Here is a 22,971-nt window from a genome sequence, read left to right on the forward strand (position 1 = left end):
TACAATGCAGAGATCAGTGAATCATGGGGTCTCAAGGCAAGGGTGTCCATCTTTCTTCTTTCATCTGTGGCTCAGGGGATACTACCAAAGATGGGGCAGATGGATTTTAAAAGCTAAATACCAGGAAGTCGGCTATGAAACAGTTTCTCATAGAAATGAGTGCCTAAACAACACTGGAACAATGACAATATTAACAAACATACTCACACAGAAGGGGGAAATCTCATGGGGTCCCACACCTTGACAAGGAACTATAGGCAATTAATAATAAGTGAAGAGTGAGAGTTAGTCGCTCCTAGGCATGAGCCCCTAATTTTTTACCTATTACAAAGTGGTCAGCCCTGAACTATATCAATATATGTACAAGCAACAAAAATAGACTCAGCAGGTTGTATGTATGTATTTGTTCATACTTACACATGTACAGATGTGTGTGTGTGTATATATATATATATATATATATATATATATATATATACATATGAAAAATAGTGAAAAGGCTATTAATTTGAGAGTGAGGACATGAAAGGAGTTGTACTGAGGGGAGGGAGGGAGGAAAGGGAAGGAGAAGCCAATATAATTTATTTTAATTAAAATGTAAATAAATAACTAGGAATAAATATACCCTAAAAAGAAAATTTCAGGGTTATATGAATAATCATTTCAATGTAATTGATACAAAGCAACAGAAACGCCCCTAGGAAATCACGTGAATTTTAAACACAGAATCCATATGTTTAGACCTGAGTTCCTGAATGAGATATGTCAAGCAGAAATAGCTGTTCATTTTTCTGGGTACTGCTGCACTGGACCCCACAGCTAGGCTGATCTGTCCATTACCACAGCCGTTCTGGGCTCACAAATAGTTAAAGACTACATACTTTTCTGAGTTCCCATGTGGCCCTAACCACTGACTCCTCACATGGGGCTCTTTGTACCAATTCTACCCTCTCCTCCCCTAATGTTAACTCAACACTTTCCAAAGCATAACCCGCCTGTTTCTCGTTATGAGTGTGGACTTTCTTCTCCTGGTCCTGTACTCCATATCCCAAACTTCCGTCAGCTTTTGACAGGAACTTAACTGACTCCAAAGGAAATCTCTACACCAATCTCTTCATTCTGCTCAAAATGAGCAAGGTTATCAAGACTCTATCTTCTGTCAGATAAATGAACACTGGTACTGAACTCAATACTTTAAAGTCTGAGTACTATACTTCACAGTATTAGGGATATCTGGGTATCCTTCAAGTTGCCATGGAGACTTCCCATGTTTTATGTTTTCTTCTGAAAGCATCAACATACTGTAGACTAACAAATAATGTTAACATTTTCATCTTCCCTAGAAAATGGCTATGTTGTATTTTATGGTCACAGCAGTACTTCATCAAACCTTCGGTTATTTTTCTTTTTTGGTGCCCAGTTGAGCTACCTTTCCCTGCCTCACTTGCAAATAACCCGCTGTGTAACTGCAACATCAACAACAAAATTGTAAGCAGAGATAATACATATCACACCTTGACCAGAATGTTCAGGAAGTAAGTCCTTTGCTCACTCTCTCTTTGAAGCAGCAGGAAGTTAGTGATGGAGAGGACCAGTCAACACCAATGGGGAAGCCAGAAGTGGAAGATAATGTACTCTGACACCCTTCTTGGAGAAAAATTGCCCACTATCTGTAAGCCCACACTGGACTGTTATGTGAGGTATTGAACATTTTGGGGTCAACAAAGCACTGGAGCCCAGGGTAAACTAGCAAAACCAATATATTATACTGAAGGGAATTAAATCATTTGACTGCTAGAGCTCCAAACCTTTCTCCTAGAAAATGCCATTCAGTTGACAGGAAGGGAAGGGAAGCAGGAAGAGATAATTGTGATTAGCTACAATTAATACATATATATTATACAATTATACAATTAATATAATATATTAAATTGTAGCTATTCACAATTATGACAATTATGTATATATAAACATATATAGATGTACTTTTGTATGTAATATATAATATATATGATATATACATATCACATACAAACAAGTACATATATACTTGACAGATAGAGTATAAACAAGTACATTATCCCTCTAATGGTGTTTCATTTCAAATATATCTCTCAGCAAGTGTAGGAGACAGTTCGATTATCATTCACATAATTATGAAATTAAAGCACACATGCAATATTCAGGAAGTAGAAAAGGCAAAGGCAAAGTTTTTTATTCCATTGCTCAATTTGGTTGAGTATCCATCCCTGTTGACTAGATTTCCCCTTCATTTACAGGCCCTAGATGTCTGAGAGGGTATTCAATTAGTCTGGGGACAGTGTGAGTATTATAATAATTACTATTGTTCATATCTACAGACACTGGGCTTCTGCCAGGCAGCACTCACCAAATTTTACAGCATGCCCCTGAAGTAATGCATCAACACTGATAATAAACTTGCCAAGCCTGAAAACCAGCCCAATCACAGTACATGAGAAGTCCATTAGTACATGGGAAGTGCATTAGTACATGGGAAGTGCATTAATACATGGAAAGTCCATTAGTTGGGTTGGATCAGTCCTGCCTAAGTCTAAATGAAGAGCTGAAGCTGGTGGAAAAGAGGTGAATTGTCTCCATGAACAAATAAAAATGTTAGAAATAGTCATGGCACCTTCTGCCTGGTCCTCTCTGCTGGGGCAGACTGCTAGGTGGTCTGCTCACCTGAGCCATCCCAGAAGATCTGCTGCACTGATAGCAGTCAGGCAACTGACACCACAGCCTGAGGCATCCCAAGAGATTTGCTGCACACAAGGCAACTGGACAACAGACACCACAGTCTGAAGACCTCTGGGGGGCGCTGTGGTACACAGGACAACTGACCCAACAGACTGAAAACCTCCTGGGAGTTCTGCTGCACACAGGGAAACAGAAACCATAGTCTGTTGGCCTCCCTGGAGAACATCTTCACACAAGACAATAGTTTGACTGTTCCTCTGAAGAACCAACAGTCTGAAGGCCTCCCAGGAGATCTACTGCAGGCAGGGCAACAGATGAGCAGCTTCTCTGCCCCTCTGAAGAGCCCCCAGTTGAAAGGCCCCACAGGTGGCTGCAGGCCTACCAGAAGACTTGAGGCAAGCAAGGGACAAAAGAGTCCAGACAGAGTCAACCAGACCAACGAACACGTGGGTAACCAGATGGCGAGAGGCAAGCACAAGACCATAAGCAACAGAAGGCAATATATGTGGACATCATCAGAGCCCAGTTCTCCCATCATAGCAAGCTCTGAATATACCAAAACACCTGAAAATCAGGAAGCTGACCTAAAATCCTATCTCATGAAGATAATAGAGCCCTTTAAGGAAGATATAAATAACTCACTGAAAGAAATAGAGGAAAACATAGGTAAACAGGTAGAAGCTCTTAATGAGGAAACAAATCCCTTAAAGAAACACAGGAAAACACAACCAAACAGTGAAGGAATTGAATAAAGCAGTCAAAGACCTAAAAGTAGAAGTAGAAACAATAAAGAAAACACAAATGGAGGCAAACATGGAAATGGAAAACCTAGGAAAGAGGTCATGAATTATAGATGTAAGTATAACCAACAGAATTCAAGAAATAGAAGAGAGAATCTCAGGTGTAGAAGATACCATAGAAGAGATTGACACGACTGTCAAAAAAAAGTCAAAATGTAAAATAGTCCTAACCAAAAGCACCCAGGAAATTCAGGACACAATGAAAAGACCAAACTTAAGAATAATTGGGAGACCTTGGGAACAAACTCTGCCTCAACAAGTTCCACAGGACCCAGAAGAAGCTCCACTCCTAGGAGCTCTGACACATCCAGGATCACAGGATCACAGGATCACAGGATCACAGGATCACAGGATCACAGGATCACAGGATCATAGGATCACAGGATCACAGGAGCTTGGTCACACCAGGATTTCACAGTCTAAGAGGCAACTTGACTCCCAGGAGCTCTAACACATCCAGGATCTCAGGATTCCAGTATCCCAGGATCCCAGGATCACAGAGACAGCTGTACCCTGAGAAACTCTGACACAACCAAGATTACAGGAAAAAGAGGCTCCAGTCATATATAGTGAGGCAGGTAGCACTAGAGATAATCAGATGATGGAAGGCAAGCATAAGAACATAAGCAACAGAAACCAGGGTTACTTGGCATCATCAGAATCCAATTCTCCCATCATAGCAAGTTCTGGATAAAACATCACAACAGAAAAGCAAAATTCAGATCTAAAATTACTTCTCATGATGATGATAGAGGACTTTAAGATGGATATAAATCCCTTAAACTTTCCTTAAAATACAGGAAAACACAGGTAAACAGGTAGAACCCCTTAAAGAGGAAACACAAAAATCCCTCAAAGAATTACAGGAAACACAACCAAACACTGCTTGTGGACGTTGTACATCGTGGTGCGCACTAGGCTCCGCACCACGATGTACAACGTCCACAAGCAGTCTCCAACAGAATGCAAGAGGTAGAAGAGAGATTCTCAGGTGCAGAAGATACCATAGAAAACATTTACACAACAGTCAAAGAAAATGCAAAATGCAAAAAGCTCCTAACCCAAAACATCCAGTAAATCCAGGACACAATTAGAAGATCAAACCTAAGGATAATAGGTATAGAAGAGAGTAAATATTCCCAACTTAAAGGGCAAGTAAATATCTTCAACAAAATTATATAAGAAAACTTTCTTAACTTAAAGAAAGAGATGCCCATGAACATACAAGAAGCCTACAGAATTCCAAATTGATTGGACTAGAAGAGAAATTCCTCCTCTCACATAATAATCAAAACACCAAACTCACTGAACAAAGACAGAATATTAAAAGCAGTAAGGGAAAAAGGTCAGGTAACATATAAAGGCAGACCTATCAGAATTACACCAGACTTCTTGCCAAGGACTGTGAAAGCCAGAAGATCCTGGACAGATGTTATACAGACCCTAGGAGAACACAAATGCCAGCCCAGGCTACAATACCCAGCAAAACCCTCAATTACCATAGATGGAGAAACCAAGGTATTCCATNACAAAAGCAAATTTACACAATATCTTTCCACAAACCCAGCCCTACAAAGGATAATAAATGGAAAACTCCAACACAGGAGGGAAATTATACCTTAGAAATAGAAAGAAAATAATCTTCTTTTAACAAACCAAAGAGAGGATAGCCACATAAACATAATTCTGCCTCTGACAACAAAAATAATAGGAGGCAATTACTTTTCTTTAATTTCCCTTAACATCAATGGACTCAATTCCCTAATTAAAAGACATAGACTAACAGACTGGATAGTTAAACAGGACGCAATATTTTGCTGCCTACAGGAAACCCACCTCAGTGACAAAGACAGACACTACATGGAGTGCAAGACTGGAAAACAATTTTCCAAGCAAATGGTCCCAAGAAACAAGCTGGAGTAGCCATTCTAATATCAAATAGAATGGACTTTCAACCTAAAGTTATCAAAAAGGATACAGAGGGACACTTCATACTCATCAAAGGAAAAAATCTACCAAGATGAACTCTCAATTCTGAACATATATGGTCAAATGCAAAGGCACTCACATTCATAAAAGAAACTTAGCTAAAGCTCAAAGCATACATTGCACCTCATACAATAATAGTGGGAGACTTCAACACCCCACTATCAGCAAAGGACAGATCATGGAAACAGAAACTAAACAGACAGAGTGAAACTAACAGAAGTTATGAACCAAATGGATTTAACAGATATCTATAGAACATTTTATCCTAAAACAAAAGAATATACCTTCTTCTCAGCACCTCACAGCACCTTCTCCAAAAGTGACCATATAATTGGTCACAAAACAGGCCTCATCAGATACAAGAAATAATCTCATGCATCCTATCAAATCATCAATGACAAGGCTGGTCTTCACTAACAATAATAATAAAAAGCCCACATGCACATGGAAGCTGAACAACACTACTCAACTGTAACTTGGACAAGGAAGAAATAAAGAAAGAAATTAAAGACTTTTTAGAATTTAATGAAAATGAAGCCACAACATACCCACACTTATGGGACACAATGAAAGAAGTGCTCAGAGAAAAACTCATAGCTCTGAGTGCCTCCAAAAAGAAACTAGAGAGAGCATACACTAGCAGCTTAACAGCACACCTGAAAGTTCTAGAACAAAGGGAAGCAAATAGACCCAAGAGGAGTAGAAGGCAGGAAATAATCAAACTCAGGGCTGAAATCAACCAAACAGAAACAAAAAGAACTATACAAAGAATCAACCAAACCAGGAGCTGGTTCTTTGAGAGTATCAAGATAGATAAATCCCACTCTCTCCCTACCTATTCAGTGTCGTTCTCAAAGTCCTTGCCAGAGCAATTAGACAACAAAAGGAAGTCAAAGTGATACAAATTGGAAAGGAAGAATTCAAAATATCACTATTTAAGAACTCCCACCAAAAATGTTGCAAAGTGTTTTTGTTTATGAAATAATTCAACTCTGAAGCTGATTCAAGGACAACTTAGCAGCCTTTGGAGGAGAGGAAAACAGACATAAAGACTAAATCCACCAAGGATAATCAACCAAACAACCTAATCAAAAAGTGGGGTATTGTACTGAACGAAAAATTCACAACAGAGGAATCTCAAATGGCTGAGAAGCACCTAAAGAAATGTTCAAAGTCCTTAATGATCAGAGAAATGCAGATCAAAACAACCTTGAGATTCCACCTTACCCCGATCAGAATAGCTAAGATCATTACCTCAGGTGACAACACATGTTGGCAAAGGTGTAGGAAAAGAACACTCCTCCATTGCTGGTGGGATTGCAAACTGGTACAACCACTCTGGAAATCAATCTGGAGGTTTCGCAGAAAATTGGAAATAGATCTAACTGAAGACCCAGCAATTATATGCTTGGGAGTATACCCAAAAGGTGCCCCACCATGCCACAGGAGCACATGCTCCACTATGTTCATCAAGGTCTTGTTTGTAATAGCCAGAAGCTGGAAACAACCCAGATGTCCCACAACAGAAGAATGGATACAGAAAATACGGTTCATTTACACAATGGAGTACTACTCAGCTATTTAGAATGAGCACATCCTGACCTTTGCAGGTAAATGGATGGAACTAGAAAATATCCTCAGTGAGGTAACTCAGACCCAAAAGGACATGCATGGTATGTACTCACAAATTAGTGGATATTAGCCCTGCCCCCCAAAAGTACAGAATACCCAAGATACAGTCCACAGAACTCAAAAAGATCAACAAGCTGAAGGACCTAACTGAGGGCACCTTAGTCCCACATGGGAAGGAGAAGAAAGGAATCACAAGTGGGGAGGGAGGGAGGAACCTGGGAGGGAAAGTGGATGGGGGGGGGGGAGTTGGAGGGAAGAGGGGAACCTGATCTGGTATTAGGTGAGGGAAAAGGACTGAAGCCCTGAGGGCCAGCAGAAAGAATGGAAACAGGCAACCTCGGGAGATAGGAGGTTGGGGGGCCCCTCCAGAATGCACCAGAGACCTGGGAGGTAAAAGACTCTCAGGACTCAAAGGGCGGGAACTTAGATGAAATGCCCAACAGTAGGGAGAGGGAACTTAGCCCACCTCCTTCCTGCAGGAAGACAAGACATCAACTGAGGGAGGGGATTTCCATCCCACATTTAAAACTCTGACCCATATTTGTTCCTGTCTGAAAGAACTGCAGGGATGGAAATGGAGAGGAGCCTGAGAAAAAGAAGGACCAGCAACAGGCCCAAAGTGGGATCCAGCTCAAGAGGAGGTCCCAAGGCCTGACACTATCTACTGAGGCTATGGAGTGCTTACAAAAAGGGACCTAGCATGACTGCCCTCCAAAACACCCAACAATCAGCTGAAAGAGTCAGATGGAGATATTTGCACCCAACCAATGGACAGAAGCTGCTGACCCCTGTGGTTGAATTAGAGAAAAAGCTGAAAGAAGCTAAGGAGGAGGACTAGCAGTCTCAATAAATCTGGACCCCTGAGATCTCTCAAACACTGGACCGCCTACCAGGCAGCATACACAAGCTGATATGAGGCCTCCAATACATAGCAGAGGAATACCAGGTTTGGGTTCAGTCAGAGATGATGCACCTAACCTTCAAGAGACTGGAGTTCCCAGTGAGTTTTGAGGTCAGAAGGGGTGGGGGTTGGGGTTGTTGGGGACATCCTTGTGGAGACTGGGGGTGGGGAGGGGAGGAGGTATGGGATGTGGAATAGTCAGAGGGTGGATGGAGGGGGGAATAAAATCTGGAGGGTAAATAAATAAATAAATAAATAAAAGATTTAATATAAAAGTAAATCCCAGCAAGTAGAAGGAAAAAAACTGACACTGGATTTAGAAATGAAGGAGATGGGCTTATAGCACATGTAAACTGGCATAGCACATGTAAACTGACCTCATGTTGGTGATCGGACCAAGGTCTCATATATATTTATGTCTTATCTTTTTCTCACCTTTAAATCATTTTTAATATATATATATATATATATATATATATATATATATATATATATACTCTCTACGTGCATGTCTGTGGACCTCATGCATGAAGTGCCCACAGAGGTCAGTTGGATCACTTGGAATTGGAGTTACAGGCAGTTATAAGCCACTATATGTGCATGCTGAGAATCAAATCCAGGTCCTCTGAAAAAACTGCCAGTGCTCTTAACTGTTGAGCCATCTCTCCAGCCCCATATTACTTTAAAAAGAATTCTTACAAAAACTTCCATAGAACATTACCACCGTTCAAATGTAGAACTTAAGTATGGGCTATAAGGAGGCTGCTCATATGAATAGAGTAAGAAAGCTACAAGGAAGACAGAGAACATACTGATGGACAGGCACGAAGTCTCCATTCAGCCCACAACCCAGCCATCGTCAAACCATTGGACCACTCAATGCTTCACTAAGCAATGTATGTAACGGTCAATGTTTATGAATAGCCTGTACTTGTACCATTTCTACACTTCTGGAAATTTTCTCTAAATCCTAGATACAATTTTAACTGTGACACTCTCACTAAATCTATATTTTGTAATGAAGCCACGTGTTCTTCTCTTCATCACCCTACTGACTTGAGAGATGATTCCAGAACAATCATATTCACTTACTTTAATTCCTTGTGATCCATAGCCAGGGGGCCCAGGAGGGCCAGGCAGGCCCTTTTGCCCAGTATCACCCTGTGAAAAGAGGAAGAGAAATTGACAACAATGTACAGTGTAGGGGAAAAAAAAAACGGAGCTATCACTGCTTAGTTTCCTTCTTAAACTCATTAGGATGCTCTTGCCACAGCACATTTCCATTTCCTTTACTGCCATGTTCTAAATATTCTTAGGCCATTTGAGTTGCTTACAAACAAACTTTTACATATAACCTAAGTGTAGGTAAAGAGGCAAAGAGGAACAGCCTGAAAGAAATGGAAGGAGAGGCCAGGGACTTCTGCTGGACGAATGTTCCCATCCCAGCCTGCCCATGCTTAGTCCAAAGATCACTAACGCCAGATTCTGTTCAAGTTAGAACTTACTACTCCCCTTTAATATGGTTGCCAGTTCACTGGGATACTGTTAGAGTCAGTGGAGGAGCTGGTGAATGGCCAGTTCCTAACATGCTTGCCTAAGTCAGTATATTTATGGTTTTTTTATATAAAGGTTGCTAGAGAACAATGGTGCATGGTATTGAATGCACAAGGATATGAATAAGTCAGTGCTAGAATTGTTCCTGTTTTGTATGAATTCCCAAATTCATACAACAAATCCTGATTATACCGCAGCCCTCTACTCCTCCCAGACCTTCCCTGCCTAATGATAGAAAACATGAAACAAGTTCAGCATCTCCCAGTGTGTCCTCACGAGGAAAGACTTTTCAGGTGAGGTCAGATTGGAAAACAGTATGTTCTGCCCAGTGGAGACCTCCATGCACATTCATGCCGCCATGTGGCATTTAGTGATGGGAGTATGTGCTGAAGAATATGAGATTAGGCAACTGTTACACTGTACAAGTGTCAGTGTCCATACAAAGCAAAGGCTTAGGACATCACCAAGTGTTGTAACCTTCAAATCTGCAGCCGACTGAAGTTTTGCCATGACTGTATTAAAGCTCTCAGAAGTTCCGTGATAAAGTAGTGAACCTATGCCTATCCCAAGAGATCCTAAATCAACCCCAAACAGAGCACACTTTGAAGATAGGGAATCAAGGGGGCTGGAGAGATGGCTCAACGGTTAAAAGGACTGACTGTTACTCTTCTAGAGGTCCTGAGTCCAATTCCCAGCAACCACATGGTGGCTCACCACCATCTCTAATGGGATCTGATGCCCTCTTCTGGTGTGTCTGAATACAGCAGCAGTGTATTCCTAATAAATAAATAAATAAATAAATAAATAAATAAATAAATAAATAAATAAATATAGGGAATTAAGTAATTTAAAAAGTCAGGGTTGTTTTTTCTTGCCATTATGAGAAAGATTTGTTTTTCTCAAATTGTAGAGATGTTTTCTCATCACAAAAGTATTTTAAAACTAAAAAAAAAAATAAATAAATAAAGACAAGAGAGGAGGAAAAACAATGGATGTAACTTCCCACTGATTGTGACTGCTGTCATCTTACAGGGATCTCCAGCCACATCCAGCAACCCATGATTTTTAGAACCAGTCTGCTGCCAGATGAAGTCAGGGAAGGCAAAGAAATCAACAAAGACTCCAGGTGAGGCTGGGCTCCTCACTAAATCTCTTGGCTCTAGAAGTCTTTCCTCCTTCCTCTCTAATAAATTCTCATGAATTTTGGGTGTGTCTGGGCCTGTTTAAAAATCTGAATTTGTAATGTGTGTCTCATTGGCACATTTCTGCCTCATAAACATGATTTAAACTTCCTTTGTTTTTTTTTTTTAACAAATAAAAAATATATTTCTTGAACAGCATCTCTAACTCAGCACTACTGACATGCTGATCTAGATAAAGCTGTCCTGGTCAGCTGGAAGTTGTTTAACAGCACATCTGAACTCAGTAAATGTGACTTTCATCTTCTGTTGATGCCCAGATGTCTCTAGTTGTGAGATTCTTGAAGTACCCCCACCAGGGCCTTTGGAGAGAGGACAAAAATCCCCTCAGTGAGAAACATTGGCTCAGAAGAATTCAAGAATTTGTAAATACCAAGCTAGAGGAGATAAGAAGGGAAATCTTACTATCTGCATAGAAATAAAGGAAAAGGGCACTGAAAGAAACCCCTGTCACCTTGTATGGGCACAATGAAGCTTGACAGAGTGGCTGAAGATGTACAAAACATACATTAGCCAGTGACCTGTTACAAGGCCACTGAAAACAACTCTGGCCAAACAGAGATGAGTTTCTTTTCAAGGCTGGGTATCTATTTGAAGTTCAGGCTGGATTCAAACCCATTATGCATCATAGGTAGACCTCGAATTTGTAATATTTTTGCCTCTGCCTTCCAAGCTCTAGGACTGGAGTTATACACCACCATGTCCAGCTGTGATCTGCTTCATAACAAAATAGCACAGCTCCCGAGAGACACTTGGAGATATTTAGAAGATTTTGCAGCAATGTTGAGAGAAGTTGACTTTCGGATGTCTCAAGGGAAGCAAATGTTTTAAAGATATGGCACCTCATATGACATGAAAAAAGATTTCATCAATAATCCAGGAAAAGCTAAGTCAACAACAAATGCGGGTTTCATGTGAAGTAGCTGTCCCATCACAGACATGCTTGGGAAGACAAGTGCTTCAGAATTGAAATTTATACACTTTGGAATACTTGCTTGTATAGAATGGCTTCCTCTGGAGACAGGGCATCTATTCAAACACAGAATGTATTTATATTTCACATGCCCCTTTTAGGGAAGCCCAAATGCACCCGGATTTGACTGTCACTCCCTGCAAAGAATCAGCTATGGACGTGTCACTCGTAGTCATGCTGTGATTAAACGTTTCTAGATCTGGAGCATTTCTTGTTCAGAGTTTTCCCGTTTGGCATGTCCCAACTGGCACCCGGTGCTCACTCACATCAGAGAGCTGGTGGCTCACCTTTGGTCCTTGGGTTCCTATACCCCGAGGTCCAGAGGGACCTGGAGGGCCTCTGACTCCTGGTTCTCCCTGAAAAGACATAATGAATGACAAGTCACCAATTTACAAAAAGTCTTATGGTATATAACTTTTCATGTTGAATATATATTTTCAAAGAGTAGATACAAACTTTTAAATCCCTTGGATTTTTCTAAGATATTCGCTGAGCCCCTCTCACCCAGTCATTTTGTCACTTCCACATTGTGTTCTCTCTTTACTTTCTTCTTGGCACTAACACACTCTTTCCTGATAAAGGTTCCATTTCAAATCAATCCAGTTAATTAACTTCCTGGCAGCCTTCATGTGTGCTTCTGTCAGAGCTTGCTTCTCTAAAGTTTGAAAAAGTAATTACTGTGTTTTTGAATGGAGGAGGACAGGAAATATAAAGATTAAAAAGTGGCCATAAAGAGCTATGTCCACATCCTGAATGAGCGACTCCTGTTATTGCAGCCACTAAAACTGTACTATTTGACTTGGGGGTTGACTCTGATACTTGGACCACAGGGTGATTATGAGCACAGGGATCTTTCTGTGTCTCCAAGGTGTGACAATTTAAGGCAGGTCGAGCCCTGGAGCTAGATCTTTCCGAGATGGCAGGGTTAAAGACAGAAGCAAAACCCTCTTTATCCTTCAATTTAACGTTAGGATATGTTAGGATTCTGCCAAGTTAATGTTAGGAGTGTTGAGAGTTGACATCATTTAATACCCACAACAATCTTCTAGTTACAATGCTGACTTGTTTACCTGATTTTTCTGAACTTCTGTAAACTCACCAGATAGGTGGAAATTAATATCTACACTTCATAGAGCTAGGGAATGAAGTGAGAAAGTGATTCATAAGGCCTCCCACGGGGTACACACTCGGTAAATGTCAGTTCACTACACACCTGCTTTAATTAAAGAGGAAACAACTGAAGCTTTCCAAGCCTGCACAACCTCTAAGGAGAGGTTGGGCTTAGCACACTGGAAAAGCAGTAACCCTGCGGAGCTAGGACAGCCTCTTGGGCAAGCAGCTTAGCAGTTTCTCTTAACACCCGGCATGTATTTACCACCTGACCTGATGTCATTGCCGAGCATACATGTGATGAAAATAAGATTCATGTAACACCCAAAGTCCCGCTCATGAGTCTCCTCAGCAGAAGTATTCGTAATAGCTCAAAACCAGAAAGAGCCCAATGTCCATGGTCTGGAGGAGGAATAGACAAAATCCCGCGAGAAACAAAACTGCAGGTTCATGCTATAATATGGATGCACTTCAAAAACATTGCTCTTCTTGACAGACACTGGCATGCTGTAGGATTCCATTGACGGAATGCCCAGAAGAAAATAAATCTATAGAAAGATAAATAGATGAGTAGTTGCCGGAGGCCAGGATTATGGACATGAATTGATTATAAATAAGCATGGAGGATCCTATAGAGGTAAAGAAATGTTCTAAAACTGATCTGTGAGGACAGTTGTACTACTTGGTAAACTGGTAAAATATCACTGGAGCCAGGCAGCGGCGACACATGCCTTTAATCCCAGCACTTGGGAGGCAGAGGCAGGCGGATTTCTGAGTTTGAGGCCAGTCTGGTCTACGGAGTGAGTTCCAGGACAGCCAGGGAGATACAGAGAAACCCTGTCATGAAAAAAAAAACCAATCAATCAATCACTGGATACCCAAATGGAGGGGCCAGAGAGAGGGTTCATCAGTTAAGACACTAAGTGGTCTTTCAGAGGACCCAGGTTTAGTTGCCAGCATCCATGTAGCAACTCACGCCTGTCTGTAACTTCTGTTCTAAGGCATTCCTCCTCCAGACAACATAGCCCCATCTAGTTCTTGTATACCGTTGAAGCTCCAGGCACTAACTGCCCCTCGAGCACCTCCCTCCTACTGACTGTCAGCACTGAGTGACTTCAAGCTCTTCCCAGTGTTAAGGATCTATCTCACATAAAGAACTTCAAGCTGAGAACAAGAATACCCTGTGCCAGACACATTTCTATGATCTCTCCTTTCTTGAGAACCTCTGCACCCATAAAGAAAGTGTCTGTACTACGTGAGGGCCTCCTGCTACACATGACTGACCTACCTCTCTTCCACTTCTCAAGAGAGACAGGGCTAGAATCTGTCACGGTTAATGCCTTTCAGCAGAAGAGAGTACCAGTAAACAGCTAATAGGTTTTACTTAGCATAACTAAATATATTGTCCAACAGCTACGATGGCTGTGTTTCCTGGGCTGCTGATCACATCTCTCTTCCCAGGATTTAGTAGACAGATTACACATGGTGTACCTGGACACTGTATGCCTCCTTTGTGGATCACACCACCTGACCCGTGAATAATGTAACTTAGAAAAACTGGACCTAGCTTTGAACGGGTAGCTAGATCTGCCAGTTTATAAAACAGAAAGAGAAACACAGTGAAGCCCCTCCATGAGGATAGAGAATAACATCAGCAAAAGCCTCAAGTACAAACAGTATACTCATGAAGAATATAAGAGTAAGAATATAAGAGTGCAATGAAGGGGAACTAAATTGATTTCAAGAGACGAGAGAGAGGATACCTCAATCTTATGCAATGTGTGGGCATCACTCAGACCTAACTTATTTGAGCAAAACAACGATTAAAACTTCATGAGGCAAACTGGAAGATTTCAACACTAGATATTTGCTATCGTAAGAAATGGTTGATGTGTTTAGGTTTTATAGTGGTTCTGCAGTTAGGTTCTGAAAAGAAATTCTTTCATTTGAGAGATAAATATCAAATCTTTATGTGGATGACGTCTGGGAATTGTTTCAGGAAAAGTCAGTGGAGAGTGAGGGAGGGAATACAGATGAAACAAGATGGACTGCACACTGATAATTGATGAAGTGTAAAGAGAATGAGAACGCCTGGGGCAGGAGGATTTCTTATATGCTTAATAATGTTCACGACAAATGGTCTCGATAACATTTTCTTAAATTCATTCACAACATCCAATAAAAATCTCACCAGTGACCATGAGTCAGTATGTCACAGTGTTGTAGGAAAAAAATAATTCAAGTGATAATTTTAATTACCTAAAGGAAAAGGGGTAAATGGGTAGATAACAAGTGTTGCAGATAGAATTTGCATATGTTTCATAATTCTTGGTATGTACTAAATATCATAATTTAAAAAAAGTGATATAAACAAAGGCATGGGTTTTTAAAAATCTCACTCTTTGAAGAAAGAAAAATCAACATGCCACTATTTGACACATGGTAGTTTCCCTGTGTTGGGTTCAAAGTGTCTTCTCAACTACTATTGATCATATTTAAAACATGTATACATGTTTTCTTCAACAATACTTTCTATCCTCAACAATATCAAGGATTTGATAAACTAAAAATATATAGAGATGGCATCTCACCCCGTGGATAAAGAATATACATGAATTATACATGTGTCATGTCTCTTATCCCTTGAGCCATGAGTTCCTGTTAAACCATGATAGCTGGGGCATGGAAGAAAGAGGAGCGTGTATGACTCTCATGTCACCACTCAACAGCATGGCTTCTGCCACACCACAGAGTTGGCACCTAAGAACAAGTATGTTTGCCTGTGACATTTTTTTAGTATGTAGGCTTATTGACAGTAGGTAGAGTAGCGTTCTCTAATAATGGATTTAGCTAGCCATGTTACACTGGAGGGTGTTAGAGCCTGCAGAGGGAGCCCTTGTACTAGGAGACAGTGGACAGAGCAGGAAAGTCTAGAGTTTCTTTTGGTAACCACTCCACCAACTTGGTAACCCCCCAGGCCAAGCAAGCTCTGCAGTTATCTGCCTCCTCTCCCTCAAGACAAGCACTCTTTGGATGGCCTTCCCATTTCATTGCCCACAAAAGGGACTCTAGACGGGAGACGTCGCTATCATTTTCCCTGGATGGCCAAGTTTAAGTCTGACTACAGACCTTGTTCCTGTGGATGAATGATCCAGTGAAGGTTTTAGCAGCCATAACCTTACAGAGTGGTTTCCTTTTGACTCCTCTAAAAACAACCAAGTTCCTATGATGGTGATAGGCACACACTAAAGCTTTTGTTTTTCCACATAAGGAAGGAAAAAAGAATCACCAGCTCCTCCTACATGCACCTTTTCCTCACATCAGCACATCTTTGCTGGAATTTATAATAAAATTATTACTATGAACAATAATGAACATTGGTGGAATTTATTATTCGGCAAGTAATTTCATGCATTATCTTAATAACCCCAGCTTACTACATTTGATAGATAAGGAAACCAGGGTTTCAGAGGACTTAGGACATGCCCAAACCTATATAGCTTGGTAAAATTCAAAGCCAGTGTGACTTTCAGTGCCCATTTCTCATTTTACATCTGATAAAACCCGATCTAAAAGGGTAACTGTCTCCAGAGACTTTCTCCCAGCTGCTGTTTAATGCAGAGACATAGCTGTGTGACTGTAAAGTCTTTTTCCTATAGCAGGCCAGCCATATTTCCAAGGAGGAAACAACAACAAAATATCCCGAGTTATAAATTCTCCCTGGGTTATAAAAGGCCATACCACCTGCATAAGTATGTGGCTGCCTAGGGCTTCACTTGCTACCTCCCTTCCCTTGACTGCCGTTCCTGATTCCGTGGTTTACCCCAACCCAAACTTTGCAGTAATATAATCCTGGATCACCTATCTAGACAAGTCCTTCGTTTCCCTTTCCACCCACCCTACAGTATACTCCATTTGGTAGTGATGCACGCTATGACGGCTGCTGATTAGAATGTCTTCCTGTCAAAATGTGTGAAAACACCTTAGGGACATCACTCCATCCATCTCTCAGAAGAACCCTGTGAAGTACAATCACAGATGGGGAGGCTAAGTCAAGGGGGACTCAATGACCTCATAAGGTCATGGAGCTGACAAATGGCACTGAGGCAGCAATGATGAAGAAATGGCCTATTGCAGTGCCTCCCATATTGTGTAAGACTAAGATAAAATATTTTAGAAAATAATTGACCCATTAGAGTGACTTACACACACATATATATATTAACAAGGCTTTCCTGAACTTCTCTGCCTTTGTTTTTGCCAATGAAACCCTTGCTGTTATTTGAGAGGAGTATGAAAACAATTTAGAGTTGTTCATGCAGTGGTTTTGCTTTTTTCTGGTGTATCAAAAACTAAATTGAATCCACTGTGGAACATCTTCAGAATTATTCAGGAAGTGACGCTCTAAGTGATGAAACCAGGGGGGAGGGGGGCGTTGAATTTCAATAAGGAAAGAGAAGTCAAGGCAATGATTAACATTTGGTTAATGTCTCTCTTTTTCTGGATTCAAAATGAAAGTAAGCTGTAATTATGATGGCCTTAAAAACATGAGCACCATTACTTAGGTCAGCAAATGCCATGGTTTAGTAACTCTTAGATACCGTACTCACAGTACTCACAGCGATGCCAGTGGAAATTTTAGAGGTTTTATACAGACCCCTAGATAATGGTCTTGTAAACAATTGACTAACTAATGCTTGTCACATCCTTCTGTCACGTCTCACTGATGGCCATTATACCACCAGAGAAACAGTGACAATTACAAGCGTTAAGTACTATGTGAATACAAAACCATTGAGAAGGCTCTAGAAAGGGCAGTGTTCAAGTTGCTATCACATTTCCTTCCTTCCTAGCTCTAAATTTTACCTCCTCTACCATTTACATCCACCCTCAAACACATGTCTCTCTTAGTTCCTGATAACTTTAAAGCTTGCTGTAGAACTTTGAAGCTTGGTGGTAATCTCAAAATCTGGAGCTTTTCATAGGGAGGAAGTTCCTCCAGTCTGCATTACGAAAAACAAAAATTGTATTGATGCTGATGCCAATCATAAATGTCCAGGGGTTTCGTGTTGATCTTCAGGGCTGCAGAGATGTATGTGTGCACTCCCGGGAAGTGGGATGCAGCCACAGAAAGCAGCAAGCAGAAAAGAAAGCAGTATTTCAAGTAGTGGGCAGCCTGGAGTGAGCTCAGCTTTCACAGAGACCTGCTTCAAGGAACTATCTTGAAAAGTTCCCTCATCAATTGTCCTGGGTCCTGAACTTGACCTCTTCAGAAGCCTACAGGTCAAGCTCCCTAACCTTCAAACCTCACATGTTTCTGGCTTTAACTATTTGTAGCATGTTCCATTCTTTAGCCATTTTAACACATTCTTTAAAAATTCTTTGAGAATTTCATGACAATATATTTTGATTATAAGCATCCCTGAACCCCTTACAGACTCGCACCCACTTCCTGCGTCCTCCAAATTCGGAGTAAACCATGAAGAGGTGGGTTTCTAGTCTACTTTGAAATCATGAATTCTTAACATCGTTATCCCTAAGCCTGCATCCTTGACTGGCCCTTCTTGTCTGCCCTGCTCAAAATGGAGTTCCTTGTCCAGACTGCATCTGCTGATGGAAGCCCCAGATTCCTAATGCATCTCTGTGTGAATTGGTTCTCTATTCTGCCAAGACTCCGTGGCAGCGTGCACATATGTGAGCCATTGCTGAGAACAGAGAAGCAATTCAGATGCTGGGAAACATTTTTAGAATTATGATACTCAGTGGAATTTCACATAGACTTGTATTTTAATTTATTACTATGAGCCACTTTTGTCAAATAAAGGATGCATTTATAATACTCAATATTTAATTTGGGGGGAGGGAGATGTTTAACTCTTTTTGGTTTGTGTTTGTGCTTTCCTTTGCAGTTTCTATAATCTGGATTTTGATGATGGCAAAGCTAGAAGAAAAAGAAAAGCAATCCAACTACATGCAAAACAGCAGAAGTCAGATCAAAAGGACCGGTTGGAGACTGATCATTGGAGAGTGGAAAGTCATCCTGTCTTCATTCAGTCAGTCACTCATCACATTCACAGATTCACCCTCATGCATACATGCTGTGAAAGTGTTTACATTGTAAAGAGACGTGTTGCTCAACCTCTGATCATCAATTTCCTCCTCTGTAAAATGGGGGAATTGTTCAAGATGCAGTGTTTTAGAATATTTAGGAAATAAATACTAATGATAACATTATCATAATTCAAAGCAAAATAAAAAACCCAATAGTCCTTCTGGTCACATATTTTATTTCAACCATTTGATAGCTAAGCGGCCATTTGCATGTCCCTAAATCCAGGTTAGCTTGAAGTAAGTGTTCATAAAACCATTCCACAGGTTCTGGTACAACCTTGGCTTTTCCTAGCAATAACAGAGCAAAGAGGACCAGGTTAGATGAATCTGCCCTTGAGGAACTCAGAGAGCCATCCTGGTATTCTATTTCAATACGTCCTAAAACAACAACTCCAAGACTGTGGCTTATCTGAGGTTCTCCTCCGAGCTTCAGGCCTTTTGGGGGGCTTTTTGGTAAAGACTTGAGAGCAATGACTTAGCTGCAGCTCCTAAAAGGAAGTTGAAAGTATGCAAAAAAAAAGTCTTGAAATCACAAGGATTCTCCTTGTTCTCAGCGCTCTGATGGAGGAACGCAAGCAGAGATGGGTAAGGTCTCTGAGATGGGTTCTATCAGTGATCCAGTGGTATATGGGTGTAGAACTCAGGACACAGCATGAGCTTTCTCCACTGAACAAGAGACCGGATGCTTTGGTCCTTGGCCAGCATGTTTCCCAGGTGGACTTTCAAACCTACGTCTACTGTGGTCCTTGAAATTTCTTGAAATTGTTTTAGGAGAATTTTGAAAGAGCTCAGAAACTCTTGCCAAAATGTGATGGTCTATAAACATTTTCTACTAGGAAAAAAAACCCACAAAGTACCAAAAGGTGCTAGGTGCCAGGCACTGCTTTTTATATGTTTGAAAACATAGAAGCTTTGATTCCAATGTTTGTGTCATATGCTAAACATATGTGACCTTAACTAAATATCACATAAGCCATCATAAATTAATCATCAACCTTAATAGTTTCCTCATTTCAAAACACATTTGTTTTGCAAGTTGATGCCTTGGGGCCAAGGTTTTAGGGTGACTACACAGAATTTAAATTAAAAACACATCAAGCTAGAGATGTGGACACACACACACCTCTAAATACTTGCAGTTTATGTCATTTAACCCAAAGTAATAGGAATATTTGTTACACATTTGGGTGCCAAGCTTTTGTTGCCTGTCACTGACATGTGCTAATCTGATCTTTACTTTATCAGAAAGACAACGTTAATGCAATTAGACTTTTTAAAAGTATCTCCTTTTGTTTTCCTCCTGTGTATGTGCTTGCGCATGTGCGCTTCAGTAGTCGTCTTCAGAAAGGAAGGCCATATGAAGACTTAGAGCCTCTATTCAAGAGTAGAGATGATTTTTAAAGTTATTTATAAGCTAGTGTTTGCTTCCAAAAATCTCCTTTATTTTCAAATCTATAATTGAAAAGTTTCTTTGACTTTAAGACAAGCTCATGTTCCTAGTATCCTTTTCTGAGCTAGAGTTCTGTGGCTAACACATTCTACACAGGAAGAGACAAGAGTCAAGGAAGAGATGAAAGGCAGTGCAGAAACAGGTAGAGACTGGTTCTCTTCCTTCCCTGCCCCCTACTTCTGGAATCAAGTTGGAGTTCAAAATGAGTTTTGGAAAAGGCACAGTGTGACAGTGGAAATACATCTGCTACTTTTAAAAATCAAAAAGGTAGGATAAAAATTTGCAAGTAAAAACACTGTTTTCTTGATATCGTTGCCAAAAAATTAATGAAAAATATGAAAGTAAGTACAAGAGATTTTTTCCCCCCCAGGAATATGATATATAAAATCAATCAGAAAATACCTTAATCTGCATATTAAATAATCTGACAAAGAAGAATGTTAAGGATTAAATTTTAAATGTTCCTTATCTTTGTTGTTATTGATACTACATATGAAGATGTAACATGATAACTTAATATAATAATACTTGTATAAATATTCATAACTAGCTATTCTTTGAAAATATAGATGGCCATATGCTTGCTTTGCTATACAAACACAGCCAAGGATATATTTAACATATTTTATTCCATATCTTATTTTAAACAGAAATAAGCTTCTGGTCCCTGAAGGGAAATATTTAGTATAATAACAAAAGGGTTTACCAATGTTTCATTTGGAGCAGGAAGTGATGATATTTATATACCGAACCTTTCTACTTTATTAAATTTTAATGTTTTGATAGATGTTATGTGTTAAAGAAAAAAATGACTTAATATCTGAATACAGTATAGCTTGTTGACAACATAAAGGCTTATTCAAGGATTAGAGTTACACCCCAATCAGAATGACTAAGATCAAAAACACAGGTGACAGCAGATGTTGGCAAGGATGTGGAGAAAGAGGAACACTCCTCCATTGCTGGTGGCACTGCAAGCTGAATAAAACCACTTTGGAAATCAGTCTGGCGATTCCTGAGAAAGTTGGAAATGGTTCTACCTGAAGACCCAGCTATACCACTCCTGGGCATATACCCAAAAGATGCTCTATCATATAGCAAGGACACGTGCTCCACTATGTTCATAGCAGCCTTATTTATAATAGCCAGAAGCTGGAAAGAACCCAGATGTCCCTCAACAGAGGAATGGATACAGAAAATGTGGTACATTTACACAATGGAGTACTACACAGAAATTAAAAACAATGACTTCATGAAAATTTGCAGGCAAATGGATGGAACTAGAAAATACCATCCTGAGTGAGGTAACCCAGACATNAAAGAACACACATGGTATGTACTCACTAATAAGTGGATAGATACTAGCCCAAAAGCTCACAGTGCCTATGATACAAACTACAGACTATATGGAGCTTGGGATGAAGGAAAACCAAGGGGTGGATGCTTCAGCACTGAATAGAGTGGGGAACAGGACAAGGTGGGAGGTAGAAGGAGAGGGCGACAAGGGAGGGAGAAAGGTGGAGGAGGAAATAAGGGTGACAGTATCAGAAACTGGAGGAGATGTGAGAGGGGTACAGAGGGTCAGGAAATTGAATAAAAATAGGTAGCAGGAATTGGGGATAGCCTGTGGAGGCTCTTAGACACCAGAGAAACTGAGGTTCCCATAATGTGCAGAGAAGGGGGAGCTAGGACCTGTGGAGACCACCTTCAGTAGATAGGCACAGCCTCTGGTCAAGGGATGGGGCTACCCATCTCAAAGTTTTTTAACCCAGAAATGTTCCTGTCCAAAGGAAGAACAGAGAAAAAATATGGAAGAGAGACTGAAGGAAGGGCCAACAGAGGAATAGCCCACCCGGGGATCCATCATGTCTGCAGACACCAAACTGAAAACTGTTGCTGTGGTCAAGAGGTGCTTGCTGACAGGAACCAAGTGTGGCAGTTCCTGGGGAGGTCCAGCCATCAATTGATGAAAGCAGAGGTAGATACTTGGAGCCAACCATCAGACTGAACTCAGAGAGCCTGGTGGGGGTGCTGGCAGAAGGACTGGAGGAGCAGAGGGGGATTGCAACCCTATTAGAAGAACAACATAGGCTGGCCTGACTACCAAGTTCTTCCAAAGTCTAGCCCACCAACCAAGGAGTGTACCATGAGGGATCCATGGCATCATGGATACATGGATACATAGGCATCAGAGGATGGCCTTGCTTGACAGCAACAGGAGGGAGACCCTTGGTCCTGGGGAAGTTTGATGACCCAGACAGAGTAGGGGATGCTGGAGTGGTAGGGAAAGAGAGTGTGGGTGGGTGGGGGAGCACTCTCGTAGAGGCAAAAGAGACGGGGGAGGGCAGGTATGGGATAGGGGTTGGTGGAGGGGTAACTGGGAAGTGGGATATTGTTTGTGATGCAAACAAATGGAATGATTAATGATAATAAGATCAGAGTTAGTCCTGAGTCAACCCCACCTGGCCTTTGATCAGAACATCTCAAGGTCTATATGTATGATTTATCTGGCACCTTCAGCTACACTTCTCACT

The 22,971-nt window shown here is 40.8% G+C and overlaps 1 protein-coding gene across 1 annotated transcript in view; it reads right to left on the reverse strand.

Annotated features, from left to right (window-relative positions):
* Col28a1 (collagen type XXVIII alpha 1 chain) overlaps positions 1 to 22,971 on the reverse strand; it is a 173,094-nt gene that overhangs the window by 52,729 nt on the left and 97,394 nt on the right. The window contains exons 25-26 of the mRNA XM_021191488.1: positions 12,054 to 12,122; positions 9,133 to 9,201 (exon numbers count right to left, since the gene is read on the reverse strand). Of these exons, the coding sequence (XP_021047147.1) occupies positions 9,133 to 9,201; positions 12,054 to 12,122 (138 nt within the window). The remainder of the gene's footprint in view (positions 1 to 9,132; positions 9,202 to 12,053; positions 12,123 to 22,971) is intronic.

The sequence above is a fragment of the Mus pahari genome, chromosome 2 (assembly GCF_900095145.1).
Source record: "Mus pahari chromosome 2, PAHARI_EIJ_v1.1, whole genome shotgun sequence".
In the NCBI taxonomy this organism is placed as follows: domain Eukaryota; kingdom Metazoa; phylum Chordata; class Mammalia; order Rodentia; family Muridae; genus Mus; species Mus pahari.